The following is a 17,675-nucleotide window of genomic DNA, read 5'->3' as shown; positions in this document are numbered from 1 at the left end:
ATGTCATATACTCTTTGGCCAAAGCAGCATTCTAAGCAAGAGGCAGGTGTCTATCTTACGTCGCACATATCGTCTTCCGTATTCGGAATGAAAGCTGACATTTGTAGCAAACGTAAGCTAAAGGAGCTACAAGTGGTGCTAACGCTTCAACCAAAACCTTAACCTCGTTAACTTTGCTTCTGAATTCAACCGAGTGTTCAACACAAACTTTCTCGTAGCAAAGTCGTTTGCCTTTAGCAACGTTAACTACATTTCCCACAACCCACCTGACGTAACATACGCACTTTATAGAACCTGACGACTCGTCTGGTGCGACGCGTAACTCACTTTTTTTTTAGTAAACTAGCTAGCTGAGTTAACGTCCCTTTAACCCAGCCTACCACCCAGGCAGCTCACACGACATGCCCTTTACTGCAGCTGGTTTTAGTATTAATTCAGTCAGACCTGCTGTGTGCTAATGGGATTATTCCAGAGGAAAACAAGGTGGACTGACGGAGACTAGCTCACGTCCAACACCCACAACAACAACACGAAGGGGCCGCACAGGTCAGTCTGATTCACTTACTTAAGTTTTTATTATTATTATTATTATTATTATGAAGCTGCCACTGTGTAAGGTTATGTGTCACGGTGGCAATGTACGCTAGCTCTCTAGATAACCATGTAAACACATCTCTAACTTGTTGTCAGTCATGTATTAGAAAATACCTTGAACAGCTCAACTGATTGTTATCAATGCTGATGTTGCAGATTAGATACATTTATGTACCCGTGTATCTCTTCAAAACATTTCACCGACTGGATCACCATGCATCACCCAGCTCCCACAAGCAGTGATCTGGGGTTTCTGCCAGCCATGTATTCATTTTCAGGCCCCACAAGCCTTCCTGAATTTGACCTCGGATCTCCAAGCACGTCTGGTCACCTTCAGAGAGCAACTCTATCTAACAAGTATGTAGCTGATGATCTGGGATTGTAAATTCCCCTTCATACATTAGTAAGAAACACAATATCAGCTCTTAACCTGACATGTTTTAATCTTGTGTTTTGACTCATCTGTGCCTCTCTTTCAAAGCAGCTGGGAGACCAGATCCCTTAGAAAGCACAGGAGGAGAGTTGAAGATGAGTAAGTGAGAGAGTTTTACTTTTAATATTTGACCACGCTTGGAGTACATTACATTACATTACAGTCATTTAGCAGACGCTTTTATCCAAAGCGACTTACAATCAGTAGTATATTACATATCATTCACCCATTCACACACTGATGACAGGCTACCATGCAAGGTGCCACCATCAGACTCTAACTAACATTCATGCAACATCCAGTCCACACCGATGGCAAGCCTTCAGGAGCAACTTGGGGTTAAGTGTCTTGCCCAAGGACACATCGACTGCCGAAGCCGGGTATCGAACCACTGACCCTCTGATTGGAGAACTACCTTGCTCTCCACTACGCCACAGCCGCCCGGAGTAGTCACATATGAGAGTTGTGATAAATATCTTGATGTTTTCTCTCAGGGCATGCACTGCTAAAAGAAGGAGGCTAATGTTCGAGGCAGAAGCGGACATTTCAGAGAAGTCAAACACTAGCCCTCGTCATGACTGGCCTACAGTCAACAGCTGCCCTCCTGTGCCTGCACTTCCGCAGCCCTGTCCTGCATCTCAGATCTTGACTTCGCGGCAGCCCTCCTCTGCTCTTCCCCGTCCTGAGGTAGAGAGCTCCTGCATGGAGATAGAGTCGGCTCAGAGGAAACTTCAGGAGATCGAAGACAGGTAGGCAATATGCAGTGTGTGTAAAATGTTGCAGAAATTGCCAATTATCTGTCAGCTTGCTTGTTAGAATTAGACCTCAAACTGACACCTTATGCCCAAAATTCCTACCTCCAACTAGCTATGCATATGCTTTAATGGTTTGTTTAGTGTAACTGTGCTTCCCTGTTGAGGAGCTATATATATATGTGTGTGATTATTTAATATTATCATTTATTTTCTTGCCATATTGTTGCTACGTGAGAAAAGTATTATTTGAGTGGGTCACAGCTCTAATGTCTAAATTATTGAATGTTTAAAATGTATCAAAAACTGTTAAAAATGTAAGTTTGATAAAGAAATGTTGACTTTAGGATTTTGTTTTAAAGAAATACCTGATTAATGATTCTAAATACCTAAGTTATTAACATCACTTACCGATATCAAGTTAATGCTGTGATAATTATCTAGTAATTCATTTATCATATCTACCTACCCCTATATAGACATATACTGCATTGTCACAGACTGTGCGGTTCTTTAATTTCATTCACCTTTACATTTGCAGCGCCCCCAATTTGCCAACCACAATGGGTTTGTTTTTCCTTTCAGCGGTGTTGATGGCTTTGGGGGTTGTATTGTATTACTTGAAAATGTGACATCAGCACATACTGAACGCTTTATTTCTTTATCACAGAATAACACTGGAGGATGATGATGAGGATGAAGATCTGGATTTGGAGCCAGCCCCGAGACGGCCGGTGTTGGTGATCTCTGACAGTTTGAAGGAGGGTCTACAGCGCGGCATCAGCGACATCCTACCGCACACGGTAGCCCAGTCTGTGTAAGTTCTCCTCATTTTGTTATAGGAACGTTTAATGTTTCATGAAGTAACTTTAATTACATGACTCATGTTCTGCCGTTTCCTCCTTGAAAAGCTCTGTACACCTTTTTTCCTGCACTGTTTATTTTCATCTCACCTGCTTCTTTCTTGTACCTTTTAGGAGCCATTCCTGCATGGAGTTGGTGTTGTGGCGGCCGCCAGACGATCCCTTCTGTCGCAAGCGAAAGGGCTCATTACAGAAACAACGTAAACAACAGACAGTATCTCGGCAACCCCCAACTCCATGTCCATCTCCCGCCCCTCACAGTCCTCTCAGCCCCTCCAGTCCACCTGCAGACACAAAATCTGCTCTGTACAGCTTTCCTGTGGCCCACAGCTCTGGAGAGGAGGACATGGAAATGTAATAGTTCTTGTTGGCTTGAAAAGCCATGCCAAAGTAAAAGACTTGAAATGAAGTCGCACAAAAGACTATAAAGGACTCAGGACCACTTGAGGTTGGTCAGTTTGGCAAGGCATATTGGCTTAACACGTATATTGTGCTGTTTTGGACTGTTTGTGCAACACATTTTCTGTTTGTCGACCATAATCCCAAGCAACTATATGTAACATGTAGCAAAAACGTTGACCTAATTATTCAGCTTTATTCAAGACAACTGTCATGATATCAAGACCTTGACAAGTTCTATTGACAGTGTTACATAACCAATTTTTTCCCCAATTACCAGAATATACCCATGCCCTTAGATATTAGATCATTTGTGAATTATTTTGCCAAAGCCTGGCCAACAACACACTGATTAACTGTAAATATGAAGTTCTTTGTTAAACATCAGTGTGAAGCATCTGAATTTTGTACAGTTTTTATGTTCAGCTTCTGGGCATCGTTAACAGGACACGCAATGTTGTTCCTGCCTGTTTTCACATTGGCTCACAGCATGACTTCCTGCTTGCTGTTGTACTTGTTGTGGTAGAAATATTATCTTCAGTGCTTGGTAAGTACGCCATCTTTGAGCTTTGAGAAATTTGTTAAGAAGTCATGGAAATGCACCTTTTGGATGATTTGATTGTATTTTCATATATACATTACCACAATTGCTACCAGCCACAGAGTGTTATTGTTTTTTTATTTGTTTTTACATTGTCCATGTAGAGATTCTGCATTGTGAACATTGTGATGCGTTCATCATTAGATACGGTATATCAGGAAGAGTAGGAGTCCCAGGATGAACCCCTGTGGAATGCAACAAGTGACCATACATACATACATACATACATACATACATACATACATACATACATACATACATACATGTGTATTTAAAAAAATTAGTGTAGTAAGAATTAAATCAATGAACTATTAGGTTATTGAATGCAACAGCCTCAAATTTGTCAATCAAAATGAAAAGATTGACTGTGTCCAATACCCTTTTGAGGGTCAAGTAGAGTCATGTCATTGTGGTTATTGAGGATGATTTTATTCATTCAGTAAAGGCCAGGTGTGAAAACAAGGATCATTTTACATTAAGAATAGACTTTTTCACAAAGTTAATTAAGATGTTATATTAAATGCTAATGACATAATCTTGTCTTGGCTGCCAAGAAGTCTACAGAACGTTTATTTTACAATTCAACATCTTGTTAAATTTATGATTATACTAAAGATTCCCACAAAGACCAGCTTAATGATGTTCGCTGACATAACTCACATGATCATCAGTAAAATGTCAGTTTATCACTCATTCAGAGTTCATTGCAACCTTGAGCCATAAAAACTTGACTGCTTCAACACAGGAACGTAAACTAAATGAACTGATCTTCGGTTATGGCATTTGTCACTCTGCTTGTTAATCTGCAATCTTAAGCACATGTAACAGTGAATGATTCATTGCTGCGGCAACAAAAGATGAAATGCATCACATGATATCAGGTAACACACACACAGTAAGGTTTCTTAACTCATGACTGTCCTGATTGAACGTGACTCTGAATCCCAGCAGCGTCTTGACCTTGAGTGATCTACAAAGGAGACACCAGTATTTTACTATGTATAAGTATTATAATATGCAAGCACAAAAATAATATTGAAATGTTAATGATAATGCCACATTTACAGTGTTTTTCCCTCCTCTTCAGGAAGTACTGATACATTTATTTTGACTTAGAGGATTTCAAATCAGGTCCTGATGTGCCGAGTGTCTTTCAGAGGACAAGCAGGTAGTATGTCATTTATAAATGTAAATAGTGCCATGTGCATTAACTACTAATGCCTGCAGCTCACTTGTTTATCACCACTGTGAATGCAGCTAGTGGTTATCAAAACAATGCACTCACTGTTGTAAAACAGGATCCTGACAAATCCAAAGGGATTGTATTTGAAGGCGCTGGGCTCCAGCTGTAGGTCTGGTTTTCTACACGGAGCTGCTTGACTCTGCTCTGGAGGTAACGTAGAAGCTTAAATGATGCCACGTCTGAGGGGCTGTGGGAGGCAGCAGAGTCCACAACATGGAGGGAGGGAGAGCAAACTGATTTCTGAGCTTCCTGAAGGGGGAAATACAAGTTTTTCTTTTCAATAAACAGATGAATATTGTCTATCTTTAGGTTACAGATCTGTTAGAGCTTGGTGTTCATGCCCTCATGGGAACAGAAAAGCATTTACATTTGCACTAAGTGTCATCTCTCCTCCAGGTTTCTCAGGATCTCTCCGCCTCTCCTCTTGGTGCTTTGATGGTTTTCTGGAAGGCAAACAAACCTGCATTTGAAAAGGTTTTTTTAATATTTAACATAACAACATGAAGGTAAAGGTTTAAATTTACAGTTAGTTTTACATCTATGGTACAAAATGCATATCGCAGTGAGTTGAAGTGAGATCATGCTCTTGTAAGGACAGACAGCTGGTTAGTATGCCATTAGAAACCAGTTACCTGCCCCTTAACAACTTTGTCTTGCACCTGTTGGATGGCAAAAATTTGAGCAAAACTTAAATATAGAACAGAACAATATCTTTAATTTCCATTTTATATAGTATTTCTATTCTATTAAGTTATATTGGATTCAGGGCCATTTCTGACTGAGGAGCAAACCTGGTTCACATTTAAAAGTGATTTTAGTGACTTTAAAAACAAATTTATTGAGCTTTATTTTACTGGATTGTAGTTTGTTACCTCTCTAATTCAGCTGTCAACTCTTCTTCAAACTTGCACGCCAGACGAGCTGCAGTCTTTTCCTTCCACTGACCCATGCTCCTCTGAACCTGCCTGAGCTCCAGGTCTTTGGCCTTCAGCTGTTTACGTAGAGATGCTGACACCCCTCCAACCTCGGCTCCTCCTTCACACATATGAGGCCAGTTCAGACTGCTTAACTCCTCAATGTGCTCCTGCAGAAACGGATGGCGTTGCATAATCATGTGGTGAGTTATGAGTTTTCTGTTTCTATGTGGACCGACGTGAGCCTTATGAAGTCTGATTGTTCATACCTGAATGAGACGCTCCTTTAATGAATCCAAGGCTTGGTCTCTGTCCATCCTCAGCTGCTGCCTCTGGATGCTCAATTCTCGCTCCTGAAAAAATGGACTTGTATTAATGTATACATGTAATGTGCTGTTTTTGCAAACACCAGGCACAGTCTGAACTATACCTTGTCTTTTCTCAGCTGCTCAGTGGTTTCTCTCTGTGAATCGAGCTCTTGCTGCATATGGTTGATCAAGTGCTTCAGCTGCTCTCTTAATGTTCTCAGGTTTGTTAGAGCCTCAGCTGCTGTAGGACTGCACAAGGCGTCAGAATAACAAGCACATCATGTTGCCTACAAAATATCCACCTATTTCTAAACCAGTTATGTATTGAAATCAGAACAGGAATTATACCTGTGAGGTAGTTGCGCATATCTTTGTTTGGCTCCACTCTGCTCCACTAAGAGGTGTAGATGATGGCACTCTGCTCCCAGCACCTGGGCCCAGTGCCTGAGCTGCTCTTCCAGCTCAGCTGTGATTTGGTTATGGCTGCTCTCGCTTTCTTCTAGCTTCATTCTGAGCTTTTCAGCCTCCTTCTCTGCCACTCGAACAGCCTGCTCGAGCCGCAGCACTGCCCTCTGACTCTCCTGTGACCAAAGACCACACCATGTCAGAGTTTCTACAGCACCACATCTTATTTTCCTGCAAATAATTGCTTTCTGCGGTTTTCATGCACCTGTGTCATCTGTCTCTGCAACTTCTGCAGCTCGGCCCGGTGCTCCTCTTTAAGTGATTTGCAAATAACAGCCAGCAAAGACTCCTGCACCCTCTGCTGCGCACAGCTTTCACTCTCCATATCTTGCACTTTCTTCCAGATGAAAAGAAAACCATAGACAGAGAATGAAATCAGAATAGAATCAGAATACACTTCTGGTTTATTTAAGATGGTAATGTAACATGTCATTATTGTGCGTCCCCTTACAGTTTTTAGTTCCACCACTTCATGTTGAAGAGCCAGCTCTACACTCTTCTCTCGCTGCATCTCACTCCTCATGCTTTCCAGGCTCTTTCTATTCTGCTCTTCCAGTATTCCACAGCGCACCTGCACTGCTTCCACTTTTTCTGCCTCCCACTTCCTCCTCTCCTCCTCTATCGCTTTGTGCACCTAAATGGAAGCACACTGTGCATAAAATGCAATCGTGTTGGAAAATATTGTATATTTTAGGAAGCGGATTATCAGAGTACCTTCTCCAAGGATTTTAGATGTAGCTCCTCTTCTCGGTTCTGGTGCTGCTCAAGAGAACCCCTCAGCACCTTTGCCTCTTCTTCTTTTAGCTGCCAGAATAGGAGAGGATCACATTAAAAGTTACCCCATGGAGTGTTTTTACTTACTGTATGTATATTTTATCGTGCAATAATCACGAAAACACCAAAGGTTTTAATGCCCACCAGTGCCACCAACACTGTGTAAGAGTAAGAACACACTGACCTGAACAGAACTTTTCAAAGACTCAATGTGTCTTGTGAAAAACAGAGCTTGTTCTTTCAAAGTGTTTGCCTTTTCCTCTTCAGTCTGGTCATTAAGCTGAGTATGCGAACAGCCAGAGGGAATGCTACATCATTAATCAAACTATGTAGATGTCATTTAAAGAATCAATATTTTAGTCTGCAGAATTGTTTGTCACCTTTTGTATTTGCTGCTCATGAGCCAAAGCCAATTCTTTCTTTTGCTGCGTCAATGCCGCCTCCTGAATAAAAAAAAAGGAGCCCTTCTTAATGTTAAATTATTCAACAAAAAAAAAAGCGTCTAAACTTAAAAACCACAGCGCGTACCATCATTCTATGGGCATGCTGGTGGGCCTCTTTCAGTGCAGTGCAGTGCTGGGTGTTCGTGTGTTGTAGCTCCCCCCTCAGGCCGTCTCTTTCTGCTTGTAAGGCCCCACGTTGCTCATGCAAATCTAGCATCTGTAGCTCCTTTTGGGCCAACATCTTCTCCTGAGTGCCCACTCTGATCTTGCATTCTCCCAGTTCCCCTTGAAGTTTGCCTACTTGAAACTCTACTGCCTGATAGAAAGAGACACGGAAACAATAGTAAGGAAAACATAATAAATGAACTTGCATGTTGACAGTGTGCCATTTGCTTAGCAGATAAATATTAGATTTTATATGTTTGGAAATTAGAGTATGATGTCATAAGGTGCCACCTGGATCTGTTCCTTTTTCTGCTTCTGTTTCTCTTCCAGAGAAGCACAAGTGTTCCTCAGTAAGCTCTCTGCCTCTGTGACTCTCTGGAGCTCCTCATGAGTCTCCTCCAGCCTCTGCTCCAAGATCACACATAAACACATATCCAGAGATACTTTCTAACACAAATGGCAGATCTGTCTTTCACAACAAAACAAATAACTTTTTCCTATAGTTTCGCTCTAACAATAACTATAAGAAAGCAGCTAAAAAGAAGCTAAAAAATGTAAAGGAAAACTTAATAACATGTTTAATACATTATCTGTGATTTAAATATCAATGAAAGGGTTAATGTAAAGGAATATAATGTTGTAGTTATAATTTGGGATTATGTATTGTTTTATATTATTTAGAATTGTATTTTTACAGTGTGAACACAATTACATTAAATATATTTTGATCTTGGTTTATACTATAACTGTATTGTCATTAAAAGTAGAAATAGGCCTTAACACAGCACCTCTTGTATGGACTCTAGCTTCTTTCTTGAACGTCGCTGTTCAGCAAACAGTTCTGTTTTGGCATTATCCAGCTGTCTTTCCATCTCCTTCCTCTCCAGCACTGACATTACGTGACTGGGCTGTTTGTGGAACAGTGGGGGATCAAAAACGTGTAATAAGAAAAATCCTGACATATAACATGTGAATGACTGAGCACTTAACAGTCTGTTTACATTGATTCAGGGTTGCAATTTCCATGTCTCTTACCTCAAAGATACCAGACTCGGTCTGCCTTTGCTGCCCATTCAGCTGGCAGCTAAAACACATTCATTATTGCATTACTATCCTTTATACAGCACAGGATTATATTCATAAAGTGTGATGTTACCATGTTGATTTATACAGCTTTGTATAGTACAGATAGTTGGAGTTTGTTTTTATACCTAATAGAGTCCTGCCCTGCCCTGCTGTCTCTCAGAACGAATTCCAGAGTCCTCTTCTCCTTCTCCATCCTTGCTGTCTCTACAGTCAGTTGCTTTAATTCCTGCAAGGCATGCTGGGACATATACCAAAAACTGTGAGTACTAGTGGGACTTCTGTTTGCAGTGTTTTGATAAACTACTGTGTATATGATACTACACATTACCATTCTTCTTTGTTGAAGTTCAGAGAGGGAGAGCTCAACATCTTTTATCTGCGCCTTCTTCTTCTGTAGTGTCATCTCCTCTTTCTCACATTTCTTAACCAGACACACAAATCAAGTGATGTCTCATACACATGTGCACAGGATAATTTAGAAAATTGACATAAAACATTTCTCAAATTATACTAAATATGATTTGCAGATTAATTCGCACTTGTCTGATTGTAGAGAGCCGCTCTTTCATCTTGGCCCAATCAGACTGTATCTTCTTTGATGTTCCTACAGGCCTGCGTTGCCTGCTCCAGTGATTTATTTCCTCATCTGTGTCATTATCATTGTCACCCAAAGAACACACAAGTCTGTGATACACAAACATTCACAGTGTACTAGTCAGAACGATATAAAACATAATATCTTGTCCACAACATTGAAGAGAAGACGAAAATGATTAGTATATTTTTAAATGTTCTTCAACATTAATTACCTGTAAGTCTCTCTCTTATTACGCTGTGCTTTAGAAGGACTCCTGTTTTGTACATCTTCATCAGAGGATCTCTGGCCTTTGTAAACAAAGAAAGGAAACTTCTGTGACATTTAGGGATTACATTTCTCTTTCATCACAGTGGACTCATAAAGGATTACACAGTCGTGCTTTACCTGATGTAAATTGAGGTTCACTTTCTTCCTGTGTGGGTGTGTCATAGTCACTGTGGTTGGTACAGTTGTCATCCATGACTGTGACAGCCTGAATGAGAGAGCGCCGTCCTGGGTGTTTCACAGAAATTATGTTAGCTGTAATTTCACACATATTCTTTTGCACTCTTAATATTACTTTTCTAAATTGTTTAGTTTGTGTCCTTGCAGCTCTTTTGTTATTGGCTGTTTTTCTAGAGGTGATACTTTCAATATCAAATGTTCTGTTTAAAAATTTTTTTTTTGCTGCAGTCTCTCACCTGGCCGCCTTTGAATATGCTGCCTGACTTGCTCTGTGCAGACTGAGTCAAGGTCACTGTCAATGGACACGGTGTCAAAACTCCGAATAGGTACTCCTACAAGAGATACAAGCAGCCGACAAACACTGGGTCTCATGCAGGATGCAATATAAAAAACTAATTTCTTTATTTTTGTTATATCCACAATTTGTTCTTTTTTATTTTATTAGTACCAATTGATTTCTGGGATTCACCATTTTTTTCTTATTTTTGCTTTCTCTTACGTGAGAGGTAATTTAACGGTCAAGAGCATGCTTACCAAAATAATAACAATAATAATCTTGTTTTCACAGTCAACAAATTGTTTGTCCAATGCAAGGAAACACATGCTTTACATTTGAGGAACATAAAAAAAAAACTAGATTATTATATATTTTAGAGTAATCATACTGATTTAATATTTACATTTGTGGGCTAAAGAAATACTATTGGTCCACTCATCCCAATTAAGACTATAAAAACCCTTGGATGATATTGCGTGGGTTCAGGGACTGAATGGCTTATTTACTGCTGCTTTTTGATTTTCCTAAGATGCCAGTACTGATGCTCTAACATTTTCACTTCATTAAGGTTTGTTCAACAGTCCCATATCACTATTGCTTAAATTCTTTTTCCTACAGACTTTTTGGTAGCATCTCTCCAAATCTTGAGCTTGTACTAGGGTAATTGCACACAACACAACACCTGACTTATTTAGTTTTTAGGGTGTTACCTATGCCAGTAATAAACAATCAGCCACACGCCTCCAATGTATGATCAAATGGAATTCATAATTTAGCACATGTTGGTAAAAGCAGATTTGGAAGGTTAAGTATTGTTTAGTGCATCTGGAGTCAGCTTCTCATATTTTTTTGCATAACAGAAAATTAAGAAAGAACATGAGAGAATTTTAAGAGAATGTTGCTGCATGAGTCAAATGTTTCTATTGGTAGAGTTTCCAAGAGGATTAGCTAGACTTTGATTGAAGGTGCAGTGTTATCTGTGCGTGGTACCTGCCAAGCACCTGCCCATAGGAGAATGGCTGTTGTTCTGCCGCAGGGTGTCATGTTCTGTTACAACCTCTGTTCTGTGAAAGACTAAAAGTGTAGAGAGAAATAAAGGTGTAAATGACCCATACAAAATGAAAGTCAAGACAATCTTAGATTGATTGATTGATTGATTAAAATCGCATGAGTTATTTTCAATTCTTCATTAACAGAATGTTTTATTAGGCTGGTATTTATACCAAAACAAGCGTTATAGCATAAATAGCGTTTTCTTGGGAGAAACCAAGTAATGCTACGTAAAATCAGACAGTCAGCACCCCCATATAGCCCGACTGGCATGAACTTTTGTTTAATAACCACATTTTACCACCACTGTGATGTTTGACTGTGAGATTGGCAGTCGTATTAAACTCATTTGATCAAATCGTCTAATCTGGGTCACACCTAGTCTAGATGCAGGTTGGTGTGCTGTAGAGGCTTAATGTAAACTATAACCAACAATACAAAAGTGCTGGTACAAAAGATACTTATTGTATGATTCTTGGGGATAATGACAGATTTCTTTTCAAAGGGCTCATCCTCTGAGGGTAATAAATGGCCTCAATACATTTCAAGGCAATATGCCCATTAGATATCATAGGAGGATAGTTCTGTGAGTTAGATTTAATCCTCCGGGCACTAGAAATATTCTCAGCAAGAGTTTCTAAAGAGAGTACTCACTGCTGCCATCATCACCAAGCCTCTGTGGTGTTTTGTATCTCTCGTCAGCTCCTGTTTTCTCACTCCATGATGTGTTTACTTCGTAGTTGTCATCAAGACATTTCTCCAATGCCTTTCTTTGACAATAGTGATCAGTCTCTGTGTCTTTACTGCTTTTCCCTGTCCTTGCTGTTCCTGCAGTTGTTAATGTTCTGACATTAAGAATACTATATCCTTTTTGTTCACTCTGGCCATTGTCACAACCAGATGTCACTGTCCTTTCAGTTAATTCCTCTTTGTCTAGTTGCTGCATATTGCTCCCTGGCAATGCCAATTCAACCATCTCGTCTCTGAAGCATCTGACAAAGTCCTCAGTGCAGATGCTGTCAGAAGGAGGGGGGGGTTCTCCAGCCATCATTGCCTCATTACATGTGTCTCCAAGCAGCCTCTTGAGCCTCCAGATGACCTGTTCCCTTTGAGACACGATTTCCTCTCTGTCTCTTATTCTTCTGTCTAATTTCTGTTTAGTTTCTTGATGAGTGACCGGACCATCCTGGAAAGCTGTTCTCCTTTCTGGGGGAAGAGAAGAGGAAAAAGCTTGGTTCTGCTTTCCTGTTGCACTAAGGAGGTAACACTTTCATATAAACCATAATTTCCCAAAGTGCAGCCCACTGGCCAATGACAATCCTCAGAAAGATATTAATGTGGGATTAACTGATTAATGTGGAGGTGAATTGGAAAAATGTTTTGTCTTGTGTGAACCTTTCCAATGCGGCCCTCAATCATTTGCTGGCTACTTAAATGTCAAAACTTTGTCATAAAGCTGCCCTAAAATTTCATATTTTAAATTCAACAAAAAGGGCAAATTATGGTATGAAATAAAAAAATGTCAAACTATAGAATTAGGGAAATGTCAAAGTAGAGTATGTTTTACAAGATATTATAGCTTGTCATACCAAAAAGAATAGTATAGTATAGTATAGTATAGTATAGTATAGTATAGTATAGTATAGTATAGTATGTCATAAGAAATGTTATGGTATAGTAGGCCATGAAAACTAATGAAAAGTCAGTGTATGTCATAAACGTGTCTAAAAATGTCATAGTATAGTATGTCGAAAAGAAATCATGGTAAAGTATGTCAAAGAAATTATAGTAGTGTGTCAAAAAAAATCAGAAAAATAGTCATAGTATAGTCCGTCAAAAAAGTCATAATATAGTTTGTCAAAAAATGTCATAAAGAGTCATACTGTAGTAGGTCGAAAAAAGTCATATTACAGTATGTCAGGTAAAAGTCACAGTATAGTGTTTTGAAAAAAAGCATGAAAAAAGTCATGGTATAGTATGACGAATAATAACATGTGAAAGTCAAGTTAAAAAATGTTATGTAAAACACATAGTATAGTTTGACGGAAAATGTTATGACAGAAGTCATAGTATAGTTTGAGGAAAAAATGTCAATGTATATTATGACAAAACATTTTATGAAAAAAGCAATAGTATAGTATGTTGAAAAGAAAATTATGAAAAAATTCATAGGAAAGTATGTCGAAAAAATTCATAGTAGTATGTCATAAACTTTCTGAAAAATAGTCATAGTATAGTCTGTCAAAAAAAGTCATAATAGAGTATAGAATACTGTAAAAAGTCATAACATTTTATTGAATGTCATAGTATAGTATGTCGATAAAAGAATAAAAAGAGTCACAGTATAGTATGTTGAAAAAGCATGAAAAGAATTCATGTCATAGTATGTTGGCAAAGTCATAGTATAGTATGTTGAAATATTTCATAGAAAATCACAGTACAGATCATAGTATAGTTTGTCAAAAAAAAGCATGAAAAAATTCATAGTATATTATGTTTAAAAAATTCAAAGTCTAGAATTCCTTAAATATGAGGAAGGTCATAAAATGTAATTTAAAAAATGTTGTCAAAAAATCATACTGTATGTGGAAAAAAAACATGAAAAAATGTTTAGTATAATATGATGAAAATGTCATGAAAAAAGTAATTGTATGACATGTTGGAAAAAGCATGAATAAGTCATAGTATAGTATATCGAAAAATGTCAAAAAAGTCATAAAATGTCATGAAAAAGTAACAGTATAGCATGTCAAAAATTTCATAAAAAGTCATAGTTTAGTATGTCAAAATATGTCATAAAAAAGTCATTATATAGTATGTTGAAAAATGTAACAGGAAGTAGTATATAATGAAAAAGTATCGTTTGAAAATCACAGTATAGTGTTTTGAAAAAAGTTTGAAAAAAGTTATTGTATAACATGTTGTAAAAAGCATTAAAAAAGTCATAGTATAATAGGTTGAAAATGTTCATAAAATAATCATAGCATAGTATTTCAGAAAAAGCATGAAAGAAGTCATAGTATAGCATGTCAAAAGTCATGAAAAAATAAAAGTATAGAATGTTAAAACAATTAATAAAAAGTCATAGTATAGTATGTCAAAAATGTCATGAAAAAAGTCATAGTATACTATGTCAAAATATGTCATAAAAAAGTCATAGTATAGTATGTCAAAAAAAGCATTAAAAAAGTCTTAGTGTAATATGTTGTAAAAGTCATAGTATAATATGTCAAAAAAGTTATAGTATGTCAGTATAAAACGCGTAAAAAGTCACAATATAGTAAGTCGAAAAATATTATTTATGTAAACAATCATAATCGTAAACATAGTATAACGAAAAAGTCAAATGTTAGTTTGTCGTAGAAATTCATAGTTGATATGTCAAAAAAATTATTTAAAAGTCATAGTTTTGTATGTCTAAATATGTCATAAAAAGTCATAGTAAATGTCTAAAAATGTCATAGGATAGTAAGCCAGAAAATGTCATGAAAAATGTCATAGTATAGTATGTCAAAAAAACTTGAAAAAAGTCAAGTACGGTATGTCAAAAAAAGGCTTGGAAAAGGTCATAGTATTGTACGTAAAAAAAAATAACATTGTAAAGTGTGACGAAAAATGTCAAAAGCAGCAAGGAAAAAGTCAAGGTATAATATGTTGAAAATATAGCATAGTTTTTAAAAAAATGTCAAGAAAAAAGTACTAGTTCATCTGGAAAATTGAATAGTATAGTATGTAAATTGAAATATTACCTGATGTTTGTTCCATCTTTGGAGTGTGTATCAAATCAAGACAAGACATGGGAGTGTCACTTGTTTGAGTTGTACTCCCAAACCCTGTGTCTTTGCTCAGGGATTGACTCCAACTGAGAGGAGCTAGGCGAAAAATTAAAACACAGATTATCAATCGAAAAGAAAAAATGTATTAACTTGTGTTTTATGACATAAATTACCTGCGTCAGTGCCACCATGCTCTCTGGAAATTGTCTGACATTTCTGGGGCTGGACCTAAATATATTAATCACACTTATTACCTAAAACATTTATTCCAGATAACACATACAGTCAAGCAGACAGACCGGAATGAAAACCACAGACCTGCAGCTGACCAAGCTGAGCATCAATAGCATCCAGGAGAAGGTCACAGGGGTCCAGTTTGGGAGGAGGAGAGTCCAGTCCAGACACATTGCTGCTATTGTTGATATCTGTGAAGGCAGACAAAAGGTTAAACATGAGTGGATGCAGATTCCCAAAAAGGTGAGATGTTAATGATAAAGATGGACTGCTAATACAACCTGTGTAAAGAAGATCATCTCTGTCCTCTGCATCTTGCTCAACACCGTCATAGACTCTGTCTGCCATGTGCTATTGCTGAAGACAAATATTCAGACGTCAGCAGAACCGTACAGACACAACGTTCCCAGTAGGTACTATAGTTGAGGCTGACTGGGCAGTGGTAAGGTGTGGGGGGTTTATGTTGCTCAGTTGTCCAGGAAACCAAGACAATTTAGCTTGTTAGCCGAACTGGCTTCTTTTTCAACAAGAAGACTATAAATTCCTGTGTCTTCCTGTCTCTTCCACTCCAAAAACAAACATTAAGCACAAGAGCTATACAAGTCAGTGGACTTAATCACTACAATGCAGGATTTGAAATGTTTAGCTAGCCATGACTGAAATGCCTAAAAGCCAAGACTAGTGTTATAATAACTATTTTCTTAGCACAAGCTACCTGAAGAATCACATTGTTGAGTCTTTCCCATTCATTTATTGGATTTGCAAAATGATTAACACCACTAACATGTAATTACATCCAATCTGAAACCTCACATAACTTTTTTTGCTTGAACAATGTCTCATTTTCATTTCCTAAACTGTGTGAGCATCATTGTAATGCCTCATGAATCCATAACCTACTTACCTTCAGGGGACGACGCTGACCTTGACTCTTCTGACTGAAGCGCCGGTGAAGCTCGCAGCTGAAGTCCTGATTGACGGGAGCTTCGGTCGGTTGCCCTGGAAACGGTCAAACAGCACAGGACGGTGCAGTGTCAATATTAGCGCCAAAGTTGAGCCCAGAGGGGAGTTTGCAGGGCTGTAGTTCAAGAGACTTAAATAACAGTCTGTAAAATTGTCTAAATATTTGGATTTTTACATATTTTCATGCAAATATGTCAATTCTGTCAACATGCTGACCAGCCCCCCCCCATGTGGATATACATGTACATTTTTATTCCTGTTCTATCTTTCTTTTGTTGTATAGTATGTGTATTTATTGTCTGTAGCTGTATAGTATGTGTATTTATTGTCTGTGTAGTTGTATAGTATGTGTATTTATTGTCTGTGTAGTTGTATAGTATGTGTATTTATTGTCTGTCTGTGTAGTGTATAGTATGTGTATTTATTGTAGCTGTATAGTATGTGTAGTTGTATAGTATAGTATGTGTATTTATTGTCTGTGTAGTTGTATAGTATGTGTATTTATTGTCTGTGTCTGTGTAGCTGTATAGTATGTGTATTTATTGTCTGTGTCTGTGTAGTTGTATAGTATGTGTATTTATTGTCTGTGTCTGTGTAGTGTATTTATGTATAGTATGTGTATTTATTGTCTGTGTAGTTGTATAGTATGTGTATTTATTGTCTGTGTATAGTATGTGTATTTATTGTCTGTGTCTGTGTAGTTGTATAGTATGTGTATTTATTGTCTGTGTAGCTGTATAGTATGTGTATTTATTGTCTGTGTAGTTGTATAGTATAGTATAGTATGTGTATTTATTGTCTGTGTAGTTGTATAGTATGTGTATTTATTGTCTGTGTAGTTGTATAGTATGTGTATTTATTGTCTGTGTAGTTGTATAGTATGTGTATTTATTGTCTGTGTAGTTGTATAGTATGTGTATTTATTGTCTGTGTCTGTGTAGTTGAGCTGCTGCAACACTTGAATTTCCCCCATGGGGATCAATAAAGGAATATAATAATAAATATGTAAAAATGTCTAGGTTTTTCGAAGCCTTCATCAAATCACAGGAGTAAGGTTTTGGTGAGGAAATGATTAACTCTTTTATTTGTTTATTTTGTGTTGGCCTTAAAGGTCATACTAATTAAATACATCAAGTCTAAAATGCATCAGCTGGTTAAATACTAGAATCAACTGACAAACATTAACTCACCTAATAAGGCCCAAATCTCCCAGTTCCCCACACATGAACTCAGATTCCTCAGTGGTAGGGCCCTAATCATGTACAGAACTGTACCCTCATAGTGTCTACATAT

General features: G+C 37.8%; 1 protein-coding gene across 2 annotated transcripts; it reads left to right on the top strand.

The window, feature by feature from the left end:
- Window positions 1-455: 455 nt before the first annotated feature.
- On the top strand, window positions 456-3,701 carry ccdc117 (coiled-coil domain containing 117). 2 transcript variants are annotated; one of them, XM_054611383.1, is made up of 6 exons: window positions 456-546; window positions 751-951; window positions 1,079-1,126; window positions 1,522-1,776; window positions 2,450-2,596; window positions 2,757-3,701. In XM_054611383.1, exons 2-6 carry the CDS (start codon window positions 764-766, stop codon window positions 2,998-3,000), a joined length of 882 nt encoding a protein of 293 aa, XP_054467358.1. In that variant the 5' UTR covers window positions 456-546; window positions 751-763; the 3' UTR covers window positions 3,001-3,701. The 2 variants fall into 2 exon arrangements, with proteins under 2 accessions (XP_054467358.1, XP_054467357.1); XM_054611382.1 differs by having other exon boundaries at window positions 1,076-1,126.
- The last annotated feature ends 13,974 nt before the right edge of the window (window positions 3,702-17,675 follow it).

Source organism: Anoplopoma fimbria, chromosome 13, assembly GCF_027596085.1.
Source record: "Anoplopoma fimbria isolate UVic2021 breed Golden Eagle Sablefish chromosome 13, Afim_UVic_2022, whole genome shotgun sequence".
NCBI classification, from domain to species: Eukaryota; Metazoa; Chordata; class Actinopteri; order Perciformes; family Anoplopomatidae; genus Anoplopoma; species Anoplopoma fimbria.
The sequence above is the reverse complement of the archived record's forward strand: the minus strand, read 5'-3'. Positions and strand labels throughout refer to the sequence as shown.